The 9819-nt window shown below is 52.9% G+C and overlaps 4 protein-coding genes across 4 annotated transcripts; 1 reads left to right on the forward strand and 3 right to left on the reverse strand. All coding sequences in view use genetic code 12, as the record gives it.

The window, feature by feature from the left end:
• Window positions 1-432: 432 nt before the first annotated feature.
• DIURU_004080 (uncharacterized protein) lies at window positions 433-2262 on the reverse strand (the record flags this gene model as incomplete). Its single annotated transcript, XM_034156914.1, has 1 exon — window positions 433-2262. One exon carries the CDS (start codon window positions 2260-2262, stop codon window positions 433-435), a length of 1830 nt encoding a protein of 609 aa, XP_034011101.1.
• An 866-nt stretch (window positions 2263-3128) lies between these two features.
• Window positions 3129-4301, reverse strand: DIURU_004081 (uncharacterized protein; the record flags this gene model as incomplete). Its single annotated transcript, XM_034156915.1, has 1 exon — window positions 3129-4301. The coding sequence occupies one exon, from the start codon at window positions 4299-4301 to the stop codon at window positions 3129-3131; it is 1173 nt and encodes a 390-aa protein (XP_034011102.1).
• A 2049-nt stretch (window positions 4302-6350) lies between these two features.
• Window positions 6351-7973, forward strand: DLD2 (D-lactate dehydrogenase; the record flags this gene model as incomplete). Its single annotated transcript, XM_034156916.1, has 1 exon — window positions 6351-7973. The coding sequence occupies one exon, from the start codon at window positions 6351-6353 to the stop codon at window positions 7971-7973; it is 1623 nt and encodes a 540-aa protein (XP_034011103.1).
• A 29-nt stretch (window positions 7974-8002) lies between these two features.
• Window positions 8003-8527, reverse strand: SCL1 (proteasome core particle subunit alpha 1; the record flags this gene model as incomplete). Its single annotated transcript, XM_034156917.1, has 1 exon — window positions 8003-8527. One exon carries the CDS (start codon window positions 8525-8527, stop codon window positions 8003-8005), a length of 525 nt encoding a protein of 174 aa, XP_034011104.1.
• Window positions 8528-9819: the final 1292 nt, after the last annotated feature.

Below are 9819 nucleotides of genomic sequence, written 5' to 3' on the forward strand. Positions count from 1 at the left end.
ACAGCTACCAGTCTTCGCCGTTACCGACTCTCTTCAAATTGAGTGAAGCACGTCAACAGTAGAGAGTTACTTGCTCAGGAAAGGAGCAATGACTTGAGGAAGCCCTCCAGTTTGACGAGTGGAGTCAGTAAACCCATGTGTACGAGCTAGATAAACAACCAGATATTAAAAGCTGACAGTGGCTTGCGATACTTGATTTACATTCAGGAGTCCCCCCTCTCATCGTGGTGATTGAGTCGATTTACCATTCGTTCATCATCAATCGCAGACGCCTTAACGTGTTTCAACAGGTTAACAACTCTGTGACGGCAAAACTGTCGTGATTCTTGATTGCCCTAGTTTTATATTTTAAGATGTCTAGAAGCTTAAAACAGATAAGCTATGGCTCGGCTATGTCAATAGAAATCATCAATCATTATCATTACACATAACCTAGGGGGACGCCTTGGGCACAATCCGATTAGCCACCTGGTGCAACTTGTTATAGCGGTTGACGTATTCCGTGGTGGTGGCCGCTTGCGAACCATCTAACCACGAAATGGTTTTCGAGGTGATTTGGTTGAGGGTCTTGTAGTTACCGGGAGTGAGTATGCCCTTCAATTCATCATTGAGCAGGTTCTTCAACGAGTAGGCCAACGAGGCGAGCCGGTTCTTGGCCCCGATGCGGATGGCTTCGGCGTCATCGGCCTCCCGGTACTTGGCAGCGTCAGCCACGATTTGGGCAATCTCGTCATCGGATAAGCGGCCGCGGTCGTGAGTGATCGTGAGCAGCTGAGTGTTGCCCGTGCCCTTATCCACGGCGGCAACATTCAAGATCCCATTGGTATCCATTTCAAAACTGACATCAATATCAGGCATACCTTTGGGAGCAGGAGGAATCTCAAATAACTCAAACTCGCCAAGTAAGTGATTGTTGTCATTGATCTTTCTCTCGCCTTCAAACACTCTGAATTCGATGGCGGTTTGCTTGTCGTAGGAGGTGGTGAAGATCTTTGATCTTTTGATAGGAAGGGGGGTGTTTCTCGGAATCACGGGGGCCATGATACGCCCTTCAAGATCAATACCAAGCGATAACGGCGTGATGTCCATCAACTTCAAGTGTTGGATCTGCGACGAGGGGTCTCCCACCAACACGGCCGCTTGCACAGCCGCCCCGTAAGCAACAACTTCATCGGGATTGATTGACTTGGTAAGTGGTTTACCGTCAAAGTAAGTCAGCAACATCTCCTGCACCTTGGGGATTCTCGTCGACCCCCCCACAAGCACCACCTCGTCCACTTGCGCCTTGTCGATGCCGGCATCGACCAACACTTTGTCCACCAAGGTAATGGTGGTCTTGAAGTCGTCATGGCACAATGCTTCGAAATGGCCGCGAGTGATCGAGCTGTCAAGATCAATACCGTCGCAAAAGTAATCGATCTGACACAAGGCGTGGACCAGCGCTGACAATTCTCGCTTAAGCCGTTCACAGACGACCGCCAAGCGTCTCGTCGCTCGGTTGTTGCCGGTGACAATCTTACCCGTTTTGCGTTCAAACTCGTCCACAAAGTAGTCGACGAGACGGTTGGTGAAGTCTTCCCCGCCCAAGTGAGTGTCGCCGGCGGTGGCTTTAACTTGGTACACCCCGCCATCAATCGCCACGAGGGACACATCGAACGTGCCCCCACCAAGATCAAAGATCAACACCGTTTTCAGCCCAACTAATTGGTTGTCCACACCGTAAGCGATGGCCGCCGCCGTCGGTTCGTTGATGATGCGCAACACCTTAAGCCCAGCAAGCGTCGCCGCATCGATGGTGGCTTGTCTTTGGGCACCGTTAAAGTAGGCGGGGACGGTGATCACCACTGCCGTCACGTCGCCGTCAACATAAGCCTCGGCGGTTTGCTTCATTTTCGTCAACACCATCGCCGCAATTTCTTCCGGGGTAACCAGCTTCGGCTGGCCCAAGTGGTGCACATTAAACACCGGGTTGCCCCAGTGGTTAGCCACTTCAAAGGGGAAATACTTTAAATCCTCCTGAACTTCAGCATCGTCAAACTTGCGACCAATGACCCGTTTGCTGCCAAACACAGTGTTGGCCGGGTTTATCGGCGCCTGACTGATGGCAGCCTCGCCCACTAACCGCTCGGCGGCGGTGAAGGCCACCACGGACGGGGTGGTACGGTTGCCAACATCATTGGCAAGGATGTCACATCTGTCCCTGGCGAAGTGCGCCACGCACGAGTTCGTGGTACCCAAGTCGATGCCAATGGCGTGGGTCATGGATAAACAGAATGATGCCAACGAATTAATAAAACTTACTGTTTTCGATGTATTGCTGTAGCGGCTATTTCAGCAGGGGGTGCGAATTGAAAGGAGAAAGTCGAGAGTCAAAACGAAAAAGTGAGACAGGACCAACTCTTGTCGAATCATTTCCCATTACGTGCTTCCCCTATGCTAGCCTTCTTGGAGCTTCCCTCTTCATGCTTGACTTGCCCTCTGCAACGCCACCATCATTCAGTGGTTACAGACATGATTATCCTTGTCTACCTCATATCAACAAATACACCATGTATTAGCCTCCGCCCACATTAGTGTTTGTTATATGTCAGGCTCACATATCGATTTCCATATACGACCACCTGAGCGTATGGAAAACTTACCAAGTCCAATTGAACAAAACTAAAGTTCCTCCGACGGCAACATTTCCCAAGCAGCCAATTGATCGTAATCAGAGAGATATACGAACCTTTGAATACCCATCAATTCAACTTGGCATTGGCTGAGTAATTTTCAGTGATGAAAGCTTTGAAACGATGTTTTCAACTTGAAATGAACCAGCTCAATATCATTATCCGAAAAAGATCTGATTACTCATACCACCATCTCACCGACAGTCTTAGCAGTTGGGGTTTAGGTGCCAAACAAAATCTCAACGTCGACGGTTACCCACATTGTACGATTTCTATTAGCGGGAATGGTCCCAATTTTGTGATAATGTTGCTTACGATGGGTTTATATGCACGCCGCCGCACATTAACGGCACGGTCCTGTCAAACGTACATTTAGATTATCCGATGACAGCTAACATGTGTGGCGGCTACAGGATGAGGATAACAAACATAAGTATTCCTAGCTAAGGAGATCGTCTAGATCGACACGATGTTTTCGGTGTCAGTATAGTTGACGGCCGAAATCAACACCTGGTTCTTGTCGTGGTTGACGGTGACGTAGGCACTGCGCAAGAAGGTGTCGCCCAAGATGTAAGGGTCGCCCAGCGTTCCTTGGATCCCGAAGTAGTAGCGGCCGGTGGGGACGCCGTTGTTGTCGGTCTCGGCGATGGCCAAGTCGGCGTACGACGTCTTGATTTCGGTCAGGCCGAAGAAGAACGACACGTACTTGTCCGAGGGCGCGTTGGGCTGGATGTAGTAGGTGTCGGAGGACACGTCGTACGTGACCCCAGGCACCTTCAACGCGTTGATAGTGTCGTAAGGGAGGTAGGTCAACGTGGTACCGGTGTCCAAGATCGCCTCGGACCCGCCGGCGGAGCCGCCGTCCGACGTCGAAATCTTCGAGTACGAGATCGAGTCGTAGGGGGAGTCGTTGTCACTGGTGCTGGGGGTGATGGTGGCCACGGGACCACTCACCTTGGCGAGATCACGACCACCGAAGGTAATGGTACCCGTGGCGGTGCCAAGCTTGTTCAAGTAGTACGAGTACGAGTTGGAGGTGATGAACCCTTCGTCCTTCAACTTTTGCGGGAAGTTGGCGTAGGGGAGGCTGTACTCCTGGGCGGGGGCTTCGTTCCTCTCCTTGCCGATCCCGAGAATACCGTTTTGGATGCCATCAGTCAACTCGACGTCGGTGGCCAACGCCCATTGCAAATCGGACACTTCGACGCCGTTGTCAAGCCACACCGACGAGGTGCCAAAGTCACCCCGCACCGTCGACAGGTCACCGTAGGCAATGTCAAACGGTACCCCGTTCTTGGTGAAGCCCGAGGTCGTCTTCAACTTCTTGGCGTCGACCCACAAGTCGGCGGAGCCCGTGTCCAACACCAATTGCAACTCTTGGTTCTGGTCGATGAGCGACAAGTTGATCAAGTAGGTGTCCCCGTCGGCAAAGAGCTTGACGTCAGGGTCACTGGTGGCAGCGTTGGCAGTGTTGGTGGTGCCGGCCTTGGGATTGCCCAAACCAGGGTGTTTGGGATCTTCCTTCTTGGCTTGCTTGTTCAAGGTGAACGAAAGTGGTTTGGGAGCTTGGTCTCTGACCACCAACGCGGCGGCGAGAGAAATCAAAAAAGGGTAAGAAATGGAAACCATGGCGGGATCGAGTAGTGGAGAGAGAAACTTTGTCAGCGAAACATCATCGCCTTTTATAGACGAATCTCCTAGGAAAAATGTGGTGTCCCTCTAGGGGCTGGATCCAGACTTCAACGCACAGGTTTTGCCATTGATCGCCAGGGTGAGTGTGGTGGCCAGGCGGTTTTGTGGCCACAAGCCGTTTCTATCAATGATGATACCCCATTGTTTTCACAGCTGGTCAGACAGCCGCACGCTCATGAGGCACTAGTGTCGTAAATAGACGACTAAACAATTGTCTTCACTCGTTTAGCTCACACGATGCCAATAGGGGGTGAGCGTACGTCAAGCGTGCGACGAGGGTGTCAATACGCACGAAGTCAGGGGTAAAGTCTTGGCGTTTACCCCGGTGAGGGTACAAACTACCTTCGTATGTGCATCTGAAATCGGGTGGGATGGCCCCGCCAGGGCTCCGCAACCTGAAAGCCTTATCAATACGAATCGGCTCAACAATCACTGGTAGTAACTTCTCCTCTATACCTGACCACAGACATTTACCATTGTCTAGAGCAACAGTGGAAACACCGCACCCACCACCACCACCACCACCACACCTCCTTCGACCTATTGTTTTCGAAACTGTGGGATTCATTGTTCACATTATAATCGTCCATTTCTTTTGGGTTGTGACAATGATGGCTAGCGTTCAGCTAGTGAAATTGCATCGCCGAAACATTTACCAACTTCAATTGTACATGGAACTATCGGGGTTCAATCGGAAAATTGTCTGCTGAAGGCCGCATCAATGCATTTGGAAGTACCACCCACAGGCCAACTCATTTCGAGGCCCCACAGATTTACAGCTTACGGTGAGCGCGTTGTCAATCTCTTACCAATATTGCCCCGTAAGGCGAATGAGCATCCTGTAATACATAGACTCGAACACCTTCGGTAACCTTATAATCACTTGACGGGGTATTCTTCGGACTGCAGTCAATCAACTCACCAGCTATTTTTGGAGAATAGAAACCTGATAACAGCAAATGATAGCGAGGGAACTTGTGTGACTCATGATCACCACACAACCCCCTCCTGGAATTCATAACGCCATGTCAGGTGTCTTCCGTCAATTAAGAGGTCCACGTTCTGGTCAACGATACGTCAGGGACTCTCAAGACGTTTTGGGATCACCTGTACGCAGCAGTAATAACCTGTAGCATTCTTTCGATCACATACACATGCTTGATCAATGTTTAGCTGAGTTCTCGACTTTTCCCCCAGTTTGCATAGAAATAGGTAGTGAATTATCAGCGTACATGTAATCATCCAGTGGTTCACATGGCACAAACATTTGGACACAACAACTCATGAGAGAAGTAACGATGGTGCAAACAGCGACGTCTTGTGGATCAATTACATTCTAGGAAAAATTTCCCATCTGGATTCTATCCTCCTCATCTTCGCTATTTGATGGATCTGATCTTTACGTGCACACGGTTGATAGATTCAACACGATCTCCTGGAATTGCGGGAAATGAGTTAGTGACTTTCAAGTGATTATTGAGAGAACCCTCAATTACTTCAAAACTTATCAACCATGCGTATCACAAAATTCTCTGCCTGCAATCTGCGATTATGTTTAAGTAAAACAACTACGGTTTAGTTTCGGGAAAGTTTCAATCGATATTTCTCAACGATGTTATTGACGGCAGGTTTACTAACGCGAGGACCACCAGATTAAATGATCACACACAAGCTGAAGCAACGGAGATCCTTTTCGAGGGAGTAGTTATCCCTTGAGTTTGTTGAGCAGCCATGAATGAGTGGTCGGGAATTACCGCGCTGGCAGAACACTAACACTCAATGTGGGGTTAGATTTCGAAAAAATGAGAAAATGTCTATCAACCATGAAAATTCACCCCATTCGTTAACCTAATCATCACTACCAACTAAGTCTGCTTAATAGTCAGGGTTGGAGATGGTTATACGTGTTTGTCTGAACTCAGGGTGATAATGCGGGTTGTTTACATGGTAAATGTCGCATCGCGATTTTGCAGCCACGCATCGAGGATGTTTCGCCGGTTCTTGAGCACCCGGCCGCCGCCCCGCCCCACTCCTCCGTCGCTCCTGCGGCTCTTGATGCCGGTGACGGTGGCCCTAGGCGTGGTGGTGGCGTACCGTGTCGGGCGGATGACGTCGCCTTGGCTGACGGCGCTGACGACTCCCGTCGCCGACGTCGACCCGCCCCGCTACGCGCTGGCTGGCGATGTTAAACAGGCGATCAAGGAGATTGAGAGCCTAGGGGTGGAGGTGTCGTCGTCACCCGCCGATATCGCCCACCACACGCTGAATGAGTTCACGCCCCACCTCCCGTTGCCCGAGGAAAAGCCTCAGTATATCATCTACCCGACGCTGACGGAGCTGGTGGCGGCGGTGATGAAAGTGTTGCACCGGTACCTGGTCCCCGTCGTCCCCTTCAGCGGGGGGCTGCTGCTCGAGGGCCATTTCTACAACACGCGCCAGGGGGTGTGTGTCGACACGCTGAAGATGAACCGCATTTTACGCGTCAACCACGACGACTTGGACTGTGTCGTCGAGGCCGGGGTGAACTGGGTCGCCCTCAACGACGCCGTCGCCCCCTACCGCCTCGAGTTCGGGTGTGACTGTGGCCCCCAGGGGCAGATCGGGGGCATGGTCGCCACCAACGCCCTGGGGATCAACGCCGTCGCCCACGGGCTGATGCTCCACAACGTCATCGGCGTCACCGCGGTGTTGGCCGACGGCACCGTCGTCAAGACCAAGCAGCGGCCGCGCAAGCTGAGTGCCGGGTACAATTTGACCGGGTTGATGGTGGGGAGCGAGGGGACGCTTGGCATCGTCACCGAGGCCACGGTCAAGTTGCACGTGAAGCCCCAGGCGGAGCTGACGGTGGTGGGCCAGTTTGCCCTGGTCAGAGACACCACCGACGTCGTCAGCCACTTGTTCCGCCTCGGGATCCACCCGCACCACCTCGAGCTCTGCGACGCCGACATGATGAAGTGCTTTAATTACGCCGGCTACACCCCCAGCGACGGCACCAAGTGGGCGGAGGTGCCGACGTTATTCATCAAAGTCGGGGGCATTCTGAAACTGGTGGTGAAAGAGTACGTCAACCAGATTAAGGAGGTTGCCCGCCAGCACCACTGCCACCGATTCACTGAGGCGCAAAGCCAAACAGACGCCGACGTCCTCTGGGGCTACCGCAAACACGCCTTTTTCGCCATGTTGGACTACGCCCGCCACGAGATCGACCCCGACGTCCGCGTGTGGGTCACCGACATCGCCGTCCCCGTGCTGCGGCTTTCCGACACCCTCGCCCAGTGCCGGGCCCTCATCGAGGCCAGCGGGTTTGAGAGCGTCGTCCTCGCCCACGCCGGCGACGGCAACTTCCACGCCGACCTTTTCTACACGGAAAAAGACGAGCAGGAGTGCAAGCGGGTCGTCGACGCCATGGTGGCGGTGGGGTTGGCCAACGAGGGGACGTGTTCGGGCGAGCACGGCGTCGGCAACCTGAAGCGGCGGTACTTAGTCGATGAGCTCGGCGGCGCCGCCGTCGACACCATGCGCCGCATCAAATTGGCGGTGGACCCGAAGCGGATCTTGAACCCGGACAAGGTGTTTACCATCGACGCCAACGATGATCGCGATTACTGATTTACATAAAACTCGTATACACATTCATATTAGTCCTGTTCGGCGATCGCCACTAGGCGGGCGTCGATGTCGGCGGGGGACAAGATCTTGAACCCGGCGGCGGTGGCGACGCCGACCTCGATGTCGTTCTTCTGGAACTCGGTGCCCAACACCAGCGACAACGCGGTGATGGCAAACTCGACCGTCGCCTGCCAGTCGCCGTTGACGTGGCGCGTCTTTTTGAACTTCTTTTCCAAGTACGTCGTCGCCTCCTGCTGTTTCGGCCCCGTGGCACACGCCGCCACCCCTTGGAAGTAGCCGGCAGGGTCGCACTTGAAGATCTCGGGCCCCCGCCCCTCGCCGTCGGCTTCGGTGTCGACCTGACAGAAGGTGAGCGCCACCCCTAACGGTCTCATGTAGGCGCGCTGGGTGTACAACTGGGACAAGTTGGCCATGCGCTTGGCCAACAGCGCCACGGGGATCTCGTAGCCGTACTTGTAGCGGAACTCGGTCGCCTCGGCCCGCGCCCGAAGCGCCTGGGCCCGGGCGTCGGCAATCAGCCCCGTCGCCACCATCCCCACCAGCGGCGTGATCTGGAACATGTACGACACCGTCAGCGGGTCGAGCAACTTGTCGGGGATCTTCTTTTGCGAGATCAACACGGCGCTGTCGCGGCCGGCGACGGCGAGCGACGTGATGTTGGCCAGGTTGATCGCTTTGAACGCGTACTCCACCTGGTACAACCGGCCTTCGGGGGAGAAAATCGTGATGTGTCGGTCAAACCCGGCGGACGCTAGCGTGGTTAGTATGGGGTCATTGAGGCAACGCGGTTAGGGAATAAGGGAGAATATACCTACACGACATGGTGGTGGTGGTCAGCTTGACTCGCTTGTGAGACTTTTGGTGGCAACGCGCGCGAACCAGGTCACGTGAGAGAAAAATAGAATATAGTAGTCCTTCTGTACGGGGGATATGTCTTTAGGAGTTATCGTATATGTTACCTAGTAGACCAAATCATAAAGAACTCAATGTTTGCCGATACTGTTGGATGCCTGGTCACTCATTAATATGATAGTTCTAGGCGTCAATGATGTCTTCCTCATCTACAAAAAGCACCAAGGTGTCAGTCAAAGGGAACATCACAAGTGATTTATACTCGGTTAACCAATACCTGTTATCTTCGAGAACTCGATGTTGTGTAGTCCAGATATCGGTGCTACCAATTGCCCTAGCTCAGAATAGAATACATAAATCTGTAGTGTACTTCCTATAGAGCCTAATGACGTAAATCATGATGAATACAGCAGCTTTATCAAACCGATCACCAAACGTCAAGTGCGGGGGTAGATCACGTCAGAAAAGACAGCAGAATTGGTAGTTCAATTGAAGCCAATCATTTAGTTCACTACACCCATTTAGTGAGTCGTCTGGTGGTGGTGTTTACATGACGTAACGTCGCTTAGAGCGGCACCGTCCGTCCGACCATCTCAACCCCCCAGGGGGCTACGCCGCAAGTGCCCGCTTGCCCGGTGCCGCCATCCACTGCCTCGCCAGGTGTCGCCTACCACGATATCGATACTAAGGCAGTCGTTGTGGATCGCCGAAGTCCGGGGCCATAATCGTAATTTAACGCTAGATGACGATGATGACGATGTCGCCACACGCTGGGGGCGCCAAGACACCCGATCTCGGCCCCTACCCCACCGACAGCACTCGAACAAAACTGCTGCTGCGACTACTACTGCTATTCACGTATACTAGGTATTACAGCCATTGATTTTCGACACACTGTCTTCGTCGGTCCGCTTCACAGTGGTCCAGCAAGGGTCGTCTTGTTCCCTCTTTTTTTTTTTTTTTTCTGTGGGCG

This window comes from Diutina rugosa, assembly GCF_008704595.1.
Source record: "Diutina rugosa strain CBS 613 chromosome Unknown scaffold13_size251220, whole genome shotgun sequence".
NCBI lineage: Eukaryota > Fungi > Ascomycota > Pichiomycetes > Serinales > Debaryomycetaceae > Diutina > Diutina rugosa.